This window comes from Rattus norvegicus, chromosome 3, assembly GCF_021556685.1.
Source record: "Rattus norvegicus strain SHRSP/BbbUtx chromosome 3, alternate assembly SHRSP_T2T, whole genome shotgun sequence".
In the NCBI taxonomy this organism is placed as follows: Eukaryota; Metazoa; Chordata; class Mammalia; order Rodentia; family Muridae; genus Rattus; species Rattus norvegicus.
Genome location: NC_141536.1, coordinates 130,927,715 through 130,940,691, shown reverse-complemented (window position 1 = coordinate 130,940,691; position 12,977 = coordinate 130,927,715). Strand labels below are relative to the sequence as shown.

General features: G+C 44.4%; 1 protein-coding gene across 3 annotated transcripts in view; it reads right to left on the bottom strand.

The window, feature by feature from the left end:
• Positions 1-8,258: 8,258 nt before the first annotated feature.
• Pcsk2 (proprotein convertase subtilisin/kexin type 2) overlaps positions 8,259-12,977 on the bottom strand; it is a 304,858-nt gene continuing 300,139 nt past the window's right edge. For 2 of the 3 annotated variants that reach the window (XM_087649001.1, XM_087648999.1), the window contains exon 13: positions 8,259-8,963. In XM_087649001.1, the coding sequence (XP_087505127.1) occupies positions 8,477-8,963 (487 nt within the window). In that variant the 3' untranslated portion in view covers positions 8,259-8,476. 3 annotated transcript variants of the gene reach the window in all.

The following is a 12,977-nucleotide window of genomic DNA, read 5'->3' as shown; positions in this document are numbered from 1 at the left end:
GGTTGGGGGTCACCATAACACGAGGAACTGTATTAAAGGGTTGCAGCATTAGGGAGGTTGAGAACCACTGCTCTAATGGATGTGGTCTCGTGAGGTCATTCTAATTCCTGCTCTGGATCCAGGCTCCGAGACGCTCTGTGACCTCTACCCTTTGTGGGGAGACTTTGGGCAAGTTCGTCAGGCTTTACTTCTGAGAGTCATACCACATAGGCTTTGTTTCATGAGCTGGAGTTGGTTTCTGTTGTGCAACCCCAATGGTCCTAAAACTAACTGCTGGTTATCAAGAGTTGGGGTCCATAGAGAACCAGAGAGGTTTGAATTCTGTTGGTTTTCACCCAAAGTAGAGACTAAACAAGGTCTGGGCATTGGTGGCTCGTTGGCCGTGATGGCAGCTCAGTGTGCTGGCTCATGAACTCTTGTCTCCAATTCCCAATCCTCTTGCTTCTCGGGGATCATTGGGTTGGGATTCTCCAAACGACCCTTGTTCAGACCTTGCCAGCTGTGCTCCGTTAGAGGGGAGTGGGAAAGCATGCAGGCTGCAGGAGGGGGAATGACCACCCTTTGCTGTTTGCTTACTGTTTCCATCCATGCCACCCTGGTAATGCTTCTGCTGTGTCCCAGTGCCCCCAGATCCCACTCCCAAAGTGATGGCAGCTGAAGGAGTAGGCCTCATGAATGAGAGCAATGTTCTTACACAACGCAGTAAGTGAGGTTAAGTTGGAAGCTGCTGTCTAAAAACCAGGAAGCAGACCTTCGCTGAACCCTCAGATCTGCCATCATCTCCGTCCCGGATTACTTGTCTTCAGAGGTGCGGGTGGGCAGGGAGCTGTTCCCTGGAAGCTCCCTGGTCTAGAGCGTTCAGCTCTGGTGGCCTGAAGAGGTGAATCCAGCTTCCTCACCCTGCTCCCTTGAGGAGCTGCAGCTGAGTCTGGATATCAGTTGCTTCAGCATCTGCATGTATCAACCTGATTTCAGTGGCTTAGAGGTACCTATACTAACCCACTTAGCCCTCCTCAGAGGTCTAGGGGCACAGGGGACATTAATTCCAGCCTCTCCTATGTATACCTGAATTCATTGTCTAATACCACCCTGACCCACCTGGGCTTCTCCTGCATGGGTCTTCAAAAGGCCTCTAAGCATCGCTCACCGTCTCTTTCTAGTAGGAATCCAATTAATTTCAGGGACTCGGGGATGCTGGGTAAACACTTTCCAGTGAGCAATAGGCCCAGTTCTTGCACATTGCTTTTACAAAGTAAAATGGTATAAGGTTCATGTTAAGGAACATCGGCTAACCTGAGGGGAAACTGAGACCCCTGCCCCTCACTCAGATGACCACTTGTTATGTGCACACCTGTATGTGTGCACACCTCCACTGGAGTCGATTCCAGCTTCACTCTGTTCAGGTGTAGGCTACCATCTTTAAGGTCCTTGCCTATGTGTTTATACTCCATTTCCTGGCAACACTGAGGAGACAGGCCAAGGTACCCCCTTAGAGGCTGGATGACTGAGGCTCCCACGTATCACACATGCCTCGAGCCACGTGCTACTTAATATTTCCTTTGTCTTTTGAGTCAACTAGCAATTCTTTTGCCCAATTTCTGCTACCATATTATTAAACTCTCTCTGTTAAATGCTCTGTTCTGGTTTCTGTCTCCTGAGTGTTGAAGGGATGGGGTGTGCCATAAGGAAAGGATGTGCCAAGCAGGATGCAGTGACGGACCGGCTACCAGTATGGACAAATTGACTGCATCCTGTTGGGAACCTCTTAAGAGACTGACTAGAAAATCTTCAAGTTGTTCCAATAGGAGGTGAGGAAGCAGATATCCTACATCAGCAGTTCCCATCCTTCTCTAGTTGAGGGTGACCCTTGGGCACTGACACTTTGCTCCTTTGGCCTGCTCCAAGTAGGCCTGCTATGTTTGTACAGTTGGTGAATACTGCAAGCAGATAGAGTGCCTGGGTTTTGGTATTTATGGAAACTATACAAGGGTCTTCCTAATGGGTCAAAGAGGTTCATTGAAAGGGTTGGCAATTTTCTTCCCTAAAGGACTGGGGAGATGGCTCAGTCAGTGAAGCATTTGCTTCGTAGGCCTGAGAAGCTGAGGTCTACCCCTGGCACCTACTTAGAAAAAAATCCAGAAGTGGTGGTATAAACCTGTAACCCTAGACCTGGGGAGACAGACCCAGGAGGATCCATCCCTGGGGCTTGCTGGCCAGCCAGTTGAGCTCCAGGTTCAAGTGAGACACCATGTCTCAAACAGCAAAGTGGAGAGCAGTTGAGGAAGATGCCTGACATTGACCTCTGGCCTCCAAAGACACACATATACCCATGAATATGAACACCCACACAGACGCACTAAATAAGTAAGGGTCACATCGTGCCTTTTACCATCACTCAACCCTGCTGTTGTAATCCATCACAGACAGAACAAAGACAAGCAGGTGCGCCCTTCCAATACAACTGTATTTACAAACACAGGCATGCCTGGATTTGGTTCATGGCTATAGTATATTGTCTTTCTGACAGCAGTGCACCCACAGGGCCTGCCACAAATTCAGCTTAGAACATCGGGAGGAGATTCTGACCTGCGTCTCCACCTTCACATTGGTAAACTCCATGTAGTTACTCCCTCGGCTTGAAACCTATAGGGGGGAATCTTGAAGTAACCATTATAATCATATTCATCGTAGAAAAATTTCTGTCATATATCTGTGGTTAGCCCATCTATTGGTGAATGAAGTGACTTCAAAACTCATGGTATTTGTCACACTAATGACAAAGGGTATCATTGGGAGCAAATGCCTCCATTTTCCTAGGTTTGCATACTAGCAACTAAATGCCATAAAAAAAAAGCAGACTGATGCTAAATAAATAAGTAATAGAACGTTTGAGTTGAAGCCAGACTGATGCAAAAATTAAACACATAAAAAAGTAAGTAAGTAAGTAAGTAAGTAAGTAAGTAAGTAAGTAAGTAAATAAATAAATAAATAAAAGGACTTTTGAGTTGAGATTGGTTCCTGGGGCAATAGCCCCATGGCATTGGTGCCCTTAGCAGCCACTCTTGCCTCTTTGCTTACATGTGTGCATCCTCTGACAACATTACCTACCTGTCACCTATGGCCCGTCACTGGTGTGAGGGCGTGGGGCCACAAGGGAAAATGGGAATAGTTCATGGAACATTCTTTTGGGTGCAGGATTTTGATAAGGCAATAGGTTTTGCACTCCGTGCTGGGATGAAAAGGCCCATGAGTCAGAAGATTCCTTGGTCTATAAACAGGTGACAGTTGATGTAAGATTTAGGGGATTGGGCTGCTCTGGCCTCTGAACTTTGTGGGTTGAGGTTTGTAACTGCTTTCTCACCCTAACCCTGCCCTGGTCCACTCAGACTGAGAATTAGGAGTTCAGCAGTACCAAGCTTTACCCGCTCTGGGCTGAGTTAGCAGCCCCGGCTGGAGAATTTATGCGTCCTGATTCTATAGAAATCTGAAATCAAATCTGATCAGTTTTTTTAATGAAAAGAAATGGCTTAACTAAATGAATAAGAGACTAGAGAGGAAATCCCCCACCACCCTCACTCACTGGCACATTTGCAGTAGAAAGAACTTTCCTTCTGGACTAGGTGTGTGTGTGTGTATTCCTGAAGATGCAGTTAATATTCTTGCCAAGTTGAGGGAGACACCAGAAAGCTGTGGCCGGATGCGGGGTGGGGCTCCTGGCAGCAGATGGATTTCAGTGCACTGCATCTGGGCCTGGCTCACCTAGTGTACTGGTCTCCGTTCTCGAGAGACTCCCACTTTTCAGATACTCGGTTTCTCCTATGTGCTAGTAGCTCTCTGCCAGTTTTTGTCAGCCTGTCTCTTCATTCTAAGTCCCCCTGGGCTGAATGTCCTTTCTACCTCCTTCTCTATCAACTCACTCTCTTAGGTGGCAGAGAAATGCTTTACTGGATACAACTGAACCATCTGCACTGGCTCATGAAACATGTGCTGGTGTTAATTATTTCATGCTCGCACCCACTCTTTCTAATCTTTGTGGCTTTCTTTTTATTTTTTTGAACACATTATATTCTTGCATCTACAAACACTCTGGATACAAAGTCAACACATCTAATTTAGTATTTATCTTTCTATCTAAACCTGTAAGGTATACAGTTATCTGGTTTTGCACTGTGTGTTTTCCATACCATCACTTGAATTAATGAATGTGACCGATGTATGGAAAACCATCATTCATTTATAATGGCATGTGTTATAAGGCACAGAGTAATAACTCTATAAGAATTTTTAAAAATGGGGCTGGAGAGTTGGCGCAGCTCTTAAGAGCACTTGTTGCTCTTACAGAGGACCCAGGTTCAATCCCCAGCGTCCCTATGGTAGCTTACAACCATCTGTAACTCCAGTTCCAAGGGATCCAACAGGCACACAGGTAGAATGTGTATAAAGTAAAACAAATAAAAAAGAGTGAACAAAGAGAACACACACACACACACACACACACACACACACACCCCTTAATCTTTAGTGTATCAGTGTGTGAACAAACTTATTGGCTTATAATGTTTCAATGTCACAAAACCAAACTTTGGGCCTTATATCTTTCCACATGTGTTTTTAGTCATAGGCTCACTTGAAGTTTTAATAATTGAGTTTAATAAAAAATAGGATCAGAAAACATTATAAATGATTTACAATGAATTACTTTAAAACAATGTTTAGAAGGACATAGGGTCACATGAGGTGAGGTACAATTAGTTTGCAATAATGCACAGTACCATCCACGAGGAAAGGTGACTGTATAAAGCAGAATTAAAAATGTGTTTTACATGAGTATCAGGCTACACGATAGGGGGTCTGATGCCCACTGAGTATCCTGTTACATTAGATGCCTTACGTTTCCCAGTTGTTCAGTGTTCATGTAGGATCTTTGCTAAGAACTGGTTGGTGCTGAGGGCAGAGTGTATGCCCGTCTCCTGTCTCCTGAGCAGAGTGGGAGGATGAGAAGATGCCTGGTGAGTTCAGCAACCCTATGTTCAGACCACTAAGCACAAAGCTGAAATGGCCTAGACCCTGCTCGGTGCTTGGAGATCCGCAGCTTTGGAGAGTTACCCAGCCCGTATTTGAACTCATGGGAATGACAGATAAACCTGTGCACTGAGCCACTGAGCTCCGGAGTCTGGGGTTACAGCATAAATCCATCCAGCTTAGTGTGCTCTAACACCATCTAGCTTAGTGTGCTCTAACACCATGTTTCTTTCTTTTTTTTTTTTTTTTAGATTTATTTATTTATTTATTATATATAAGTACACTGTAGCTGTCTTCAGATACACCAGAAGAGGGCATCGGATCTCTTTACAGATGGTTGTGAGCCACCATGTGGTTGCTGGGAATTGAACTCATGACCTCTGGAAGAGCAGTCGGGTGCTCTTAACTGCTGAGCCATCTCTCCAGCCCTAACACCATGTTTCTAAAGATACCTTTTTCTTGAAACGGGGTCTCTCTATGTAGCCCTGGCTGTCTTTGAATTCACTACGTAAACCAGGCTGGTCTCAGTCTCACTGAGATCTGCCTGACTCAGCCTTACAAATGTTGGGATTGAAGGTGGCCTGGTTTGAAAGGTTTTTTGATCATGGCCCACAATAAGGCATACACTTTACCTCATGTGCCAGTATACATGCTCAGGTGGGAAGAAAGACAGGTGCATGCCTGTACACACACACACACACACACACACACACACACACACAGGCACACGCACACATGCACACATGCGCATGCACACGCGGACTCTGGGAGCAGGTATAGTACTTAATATACAAGAGTGGTCTGTTCTCTCTTCTTAAGAGTTCTGGTATTGACTACCTACACTGAATTTACAGCCCACTACCAAAGATGACAACTGAAGTCTCAGAAATGCTGCTGTTGATCATAATTTGCACGTGACTTATCTGCTAATTCCACATCTGTCATGAATAATTACTAAAGCAGGCTTTTAAGATCTGTTTTGGCTCCAACACTGGGTGGAAGTGTTTTTGTATAAGATTCAGCACATCCCACATCTTTTCCAGAAGGTATATTTTATTGTTGAGCCTCCTAATTTACAACATATATATTTTTTAATTTACTTAAAAATTTTTGTCACAGGGAGTAACAACGTTAACCTGATTGTTATTCACTTGCTTTCAGTCTTTAAAATAAATGACTGTCTCTTGCATCAGACTCAGGGGCATCATATAAAACATCACTAGCTAGACAGTTGGTGTTAATACTGATGCCAACAATGAAATAGAGACCAAATATTTATATTTAGCACTATATATCTTTATATACTATATACTCATATCAAAACTTGCCATTTCTATTAAGAAGCAGATAAGTTACTCTCTATTTTCATAAATTGTACCACAAATGTGAAAATATGGACAGCTATTTTATATTTCTGCTGCTGATATAAGACATTTAATGTTTATACAGAGAGCTTCAAAATTACAGAGGTGCCATATGGGAAGGAATGAACAAACATTTCACCTGAATCTCTACCGGCTTTCTACTCAGCCGGAATCACTTTGATATTTTCTGAATACTCCTTTAGAGATGTATATGGCGTCTGTGTCTTCAATACATACAGAATACACACATATTTAGGTATATGTGTGTATGTACATTTATACAAGTATATATACACACATATACACATGTATATAGTCTACATATGTATATATATATTTCTGTGTGCATTTATGCATACGCACACACAGAATGTCCTTTGGTTTTATTTCCAGACCACTAATGTGAAATGAATTTTCAATGATTACCATTTTTTCTTTAAATCTAAGGTGGTTTAAAAAGACCTTTGCAACAGGTACTAAATTTCTTTTAGAAATCATAAAGATTATTACACTCAAAAGCATGATACAGGGAAAGTTACAAGGTGTCAGAGAAGACAAAGTCCATGTTAAAACAGGGGAGAAAAGGAATGAAAAAGCCTTCCAGAATGCTCTCTCAAAGTTGCCTCCCAGGGATGGAACCTTAGTGCTTCTGAGTTGCTGGCTTCAGCAAAGGAACTCCAGGTTCTGTTCATGCTTCAGGGAAGGTGGGGGTCAAGAACTTGGGGTGGCGTAGGAGGACTAGACACTAAGATTTGAGTGGGAAGTCAGTCCTTAGGAGAGCACACCGAGTGACAGTGGGTTTCTTTAGTAATGACTGGGAATGAAACGGTGTCTTTTAAAGTTGACAACTGTCACCTTTGGGGTGCTTGCCAGATATTCTCAAGGTTGCTAAGGTGACATGTGCTTTCCTGAAAGAGGTTGTCTCTTGCTCCCTTCAGGTTTCGAGTTATGGGGAATGACATGGCACGTGTCCCTCTCAATGCAACAAGCTCCTTGCAACCAGAGGTCTTCTGATGTGCCCCCTGTGACCCATTTCCCCAGAACATCAGTGAGATTACAACTCGAGGGAGGGAGATATTGCAATCTAGCGATAGTTTTAGAAATCAAAGCCCCGGTTGGTGTGGGCAAAGCTCTCAAAAACAAATGAAAACAAAAACCAAACCAAACCAAACCAAACCAAACCAAACCAAACCAAACCAAAAAAACCCTCTTGCCTCTTGGTTGCATCCTAAGGAGAGCTCTAAAACCACTCAGGAAAAGGGTGCTCCTATTTCTACAACTGGTAAACTGCTCTTTGCCAGAAAGCAGCTGGACCGACCTTGTAGTTTCTCTCGGATGTCTGTGTAAAGAGTCCCTGAAAACTGCGGTGTGTGGATGAATTCAATGTAAGAGGCATTTTGGCTGCTCCAGTGTGTTCAATCCCAGTACAGAGCAGCAGCTGGTGACAGAAGAGCCACGTGGTTCCATTTTATGTCATCCTGGCAGAGCAGGGGGAACACGACTTGGGTATTAGGAGTAAATTTTCAAAGCTCATGCCTTTTAAACTCCCCGAGCCTGTCCAGTTTGGGGCTTTAGGGCTCTGTGGGGACAGCATCTTTCTCATCATCAGTTTACATCCCTGACTAGTCTCACTTAATTCAAGCCACCCTCCAACCCCTATGCTATGCTGTGGAGTTCACTTTCTGTCAGTATCTCAGCTGAGACCACAAACATTCTTGAGTCACCACTTGTGGCTTTTTAGATGCGTTCTCTCCTCTTCTCGGTTATGGGAAGAAAAAAAAAAAAAAGCGAGGGCAGAGCTGTCCTGGTGTCATGTGCAGTATAATCACCCATGTACAGGACAGAAATAAAGGTCGAATCACACATAGGACATAGATGTTGGTAGGAACGCTATATTTGGGCTACAGAATAAAAATGATTGCTTCCATTGTAGTGAAAATAATCATTGAGAGCAAGCAAAGCTTCAGACCAGGCTGGGACTGCTTGTGTGAGGGTAACAGGAATTGCTGGGTGGCTGGTGGCTGCCAGAACTGTGGACCAAGGAGAGGCAGAGACAGGGAGGAAGGGGAGATGGAGGCGGAAGCGTGGCCCTAGTTCTTTCTCAGGATACTTTGCAGACTTCTCTCCACAGCTTCATCTAGCTCTTCCTCCAGCTCTTGCTTCTTGGACATGGCCAACTTCGATTGGTAATCCCTCACCACCTGATCGATGTATGGGGCACTCTGGGTGCCATGTAGCATGAGGGTCCATTCCTTCAGCAAGCCCTTCTGTGGTGCACTGCCCACAAACCCCAGCTCCAGGGTCCAGGTCCCTCGGGCATCCTCCCCCCAGGTGTGGGTGGTCATGAAAGGCCACTTGTCAAAGCCCACCTTGGAGTCGTCGTCTCTTGGACGCCGGCTTAGCAAAATGGACTTGGTGCCCATCGGGGAGGTCATGTTGATGTTCAGGTCTCCTCTCCTGGTTGCGTTGACTGTGATGACAGCTTGGACATGCTCGAGGTAGCGGACGAAGTTTTCTTTCCCCTCACATGCATTTGTTTGGAGGGTCAGTACCAACTTGCCGGTGGGTGGTATTTTCCTGAGGACAGAGAGAGGAGGAGATTTGGTAAGAGGTTATTTGGTATCTATGCCATGAGAAGAGGTTTTTTTTTTGGTTCTTTTTTTTCGGAGCTGGGGACCGAACCCAGGGCCTTGTGCTTCCTAGGTAAGCGCTCTACCACTGAGCTAAATCCCCAGCCCCGAGAAGAGGTTTTAAGACACCATTTTGTAGCAGGAAGAGAAAGGGCTTTGGGATTAATTATTGAGACTGGCTGGGGTTTTGGCTTTCACATCAACTGTGTGAATCCGACAGTGAACATTCCTTGTGAAGGGGATGTAGACACTGTTGGTGTCCTTCCCAGATCTCCCAGGCCCCCTCTAAGTCACCTGCAACTACAGCTCCCACATAGCCTGACTGCTTCAGCTCTCTCCCAGCTTCTTCCATTGCCGCTCAGTCTGTGAATGGCAACTAAAGGTGTCAGGGATTTAATTCCTCAGGAGAACCCTGCATCAGTGACAGACAGGATGTGGTCCATAACGAGTTCCCTGGCATCCCTGTTCTCAGTGGTGTGACTCATTGTCCCACATTGGCAAGGTCTTGTCTTAGGGCTAATTTTAGGAGCGACTCAGATGGAGAAAAGGTCTCATAATGGCTTATTTTTTTAAAAGAACATTTTCACTTTATTCTTTGATAATGCTATAAATTATATGTTCCTTGATTATATCTACCTCCCAATTCTCCATCCCACTTCCCTGGTGGCCCCAACATGGGGCTTTTGATTTCATGTATTTTTTTTCTTAAAAAAAAAAAACAAAAACAACCTACTTAATCCAACTAGTGCTGCCTGTACACTCATGGGTCACACCCGAACAAAAATGACCTCCCCACCCACAGCAGCCATCAATTGCTGGGAATTCCCAGCTAGGGATGGAGGCCCATGGGTCCCTCTCTTATCTTTGTTGTCAAGGCCTCTGTCTTTTTTTTTTTTTTTTTTTTTTGGTTCTTTTTTTCGGAGCTGGGGACCGAACCCAGGGCCTTGCGCTTCCTAGGCAAGCGCTCTACCACTGAGCTAAATCCCCAACCCCGTCAAGGCCTCTGTCTTGTGTAGACTGTGTGTAGGTGACCACAGCTGCTGTGATTTAATGAGCACATGACCATGTCAAGGCCAGAAAAGAGCATTTCACACCACTCTTCCTTATCTCCTGGTTCTCACATTCTTTTTGTCCCCCCTTCCGCAATGTTTTCTGAGTCTTGGGGACTTGGTAAAAATGTGCTATTTAGGATTGAGGACTCAATAGTCATTTATTCTTAGTACTTTGTCCAGTTATGAGCCTCTGCTGGGACAGCTAGCTGCCCACTGCAAAAAGAAGTTTCCGCAATGCATTTTTTTTTAAAGTGCTAAATCCCTTGGATGGGCGCTCCCTTGATTTAACGGCTCCCACAGATGGAATTCTCCTTATTGCAAATGTTTGGGACTAGAAGAGCTTTCGATTTGGAATGTTGGAATATGTGCTTATGCATAATGAGATATTTTGGAGATAGAAGCCAAGTCTAAACAGAGAAATCATGTATGTTTTATATCCTTATACGCCATCCTGAAGGTAAGCATAAATAACACTTTTATTTATACAGTGATGTTTTCACCAGAAGCTGTCACATGAGATCCAGTGTGAGATTTTCCACTTACAGTATCATTTTGAATCTTGGAGCACGTTTGATTTTTAGCTTGGGGACGCTCTACTCTTCTACCACTAACAATGCTGAAGTTGGTTTCACTTATTCAGATGAAGATCAGTTGATTTGGGGGTGTGTTTGGCCAGAGTTGGGGACCTGGGAGGCCAGCCCTGGCATCCTCTATGTCATCTATGCATTCCAGGAGAATATGAATTTGAATATGCAAAGGTTCCCTGCATTAGACACAAACTATGTGAGGACAGCATGGCATGATGGGAGAAGTCTGGAAACACACTTATTGGGATTAGAATTTACACTTACATGTCGTGAGAGATCGAAAAATTATTTAAGTGTATGACATGTGTCTGTTGTAGGTGGGCCTGTGAGGTTAGTGACTGTGTAGAAAGCACCAACCACAGTGCCTGGCTCGTAGTACGTGGTAGGGCTCTTCCTTGACTCCTTGTCTATGACGTATCCTCGTTCTGTATGGCTTTACGTTTAGAACTCCAAACAGCACACAGTTACTTGTTTTTGTGAAATGATAGCTATTTAGAAACATGGATCTTGTAGAACACATCTGTAAAAAGATGCTCGCCACACATAGCCAGCTTGGTGGCAACGCCTGAATCTGTATTATCCTTGGAACCAAGATCACAAACCCGAGGGGTTTTCTGGAAGCACACGCTATGTTCGATTAATTAAGGCATACTCTCCTGAGCAACTTGAAAACTATGATAGTTAATATGGATTGACAGCTTGATGGCATCTAGAATCTCCCAGGAGACAAGCCTCTAGGTCCGTCTGTGAGGGGTCATTTAGACTCACATTAGCCTTTAACCATGACTGTGAAGGAGGATATTGGATGGGTTAATTGCTGTATGTGGGTCTGTTTTCTGGATGGGGACTCGGAACTGTATCGTTATAAGCTGAACACTGGCATTTATCATTCTCTGCTCCCTGGCTATGGATGGGATCTGACCAGTGAGTCACTGCCGTTGTACCTTCCCTGCCAGGACGGACTATAACCTTCAAATATGCACCGGATAAGTTGCTTTGGGCAGGGCGTTTTATCAGAGCAGCTGTAGAAGGAATGTGGAAAATAGGTATCTCCACGGAGTGAGATGTCATCAACGCTTGATGACCCACGAAGCAGTCACTGGTTACAGAGAGCCGGGGACGGTGGGGAAATGATATGTTAGTCCTAGGTTCTTCAGAATTTGTTGACTAGCAGTCCTGAAGCCAGCTTAGGAAGTCAGGTTAGATACATGTGTGTATACAGAGACATGTATAAGTGGCTGGGTTGGCGCTGGCCTACAGAACCTCCTACTGTGTGTTCTGTAGCTTTGCACGCCAGTACAGTAGGCACTGTGCTAGAGTATGACCATGGAATACTTGAAATGCAGGGAGCAGGAGTGAAGAGCTGAAAGGTTACTTTAGAATTTTAACATAATTAACTTCTTATTCATTGATTTGATAGTTACTTCAAGTGGAAACTGTTTTGGTTGAATTTGAACATGATAAGGACAATGATATGTGGGCGGGGTCCTGGGCTTCTGTGTTTATGTTTGCCAGTTTCTTCCTGGCTCACAGGTTCTGGGGATACATAGATTTAGCAATGCAGGAGTTCTGGCCACCCTTTGGAGATCTCTAGAATGGCTAGCACCTTATCCGAAAACAGTTTGCCACGGGGTTTCTGTGAAGGCAGGAGCAGGTCTATAAGGGCTTCACAAGATGGTATCCAAGGAGTCTGGGGTTTGCAATGAATGAAGTCAGGAAGATGCCTGACATAGTCTGAACAGATCATCCTATTCCTGTAGTCTTGGCTCACTTGAAAAGTCCAATCAGGAAACACACAAGCCAACAATTAGGATGGTCACTGTAATAACTGCCTTCATTCCACGCCATGGAACTTACTCACTACCTGCTGAACGCAAGTCATTATTGGTCGGGCATAGAGGTGCACACTGGAGATCCCAGTACATAGGAAGCTAGCAGGAGGATCATGAGTTTCATGCTAGCCTGGGCTACATAACAAATTCAAGTTGATGCTAGGCTACAATAAAGGCCTTGTCTCAAAACAAAGCAAAACTGAACAAACAACCACCACCAATAAAAGAGTCTATTATCTTAATGATTCAATCCACCCAGGAGACAGGCCTCTGGGCACAGGGAAGTTGCTTTTCTGTTCCAATTAGATCCAGGGTACTTAGGACTAGAGTGACTCAAGGACATTCCCTTTTCAAATGAGTTTGTAAAAAAATTTGGTAGAAAAGTGACATTACTTCTTTTTGAAAACAAAACAAAACAAAACAAAACAGGATGTGTTTCTTTGATTGTCTCAGGATTAGAGGCAGGGGAGGCAGTTTAGCTCAGTGTATA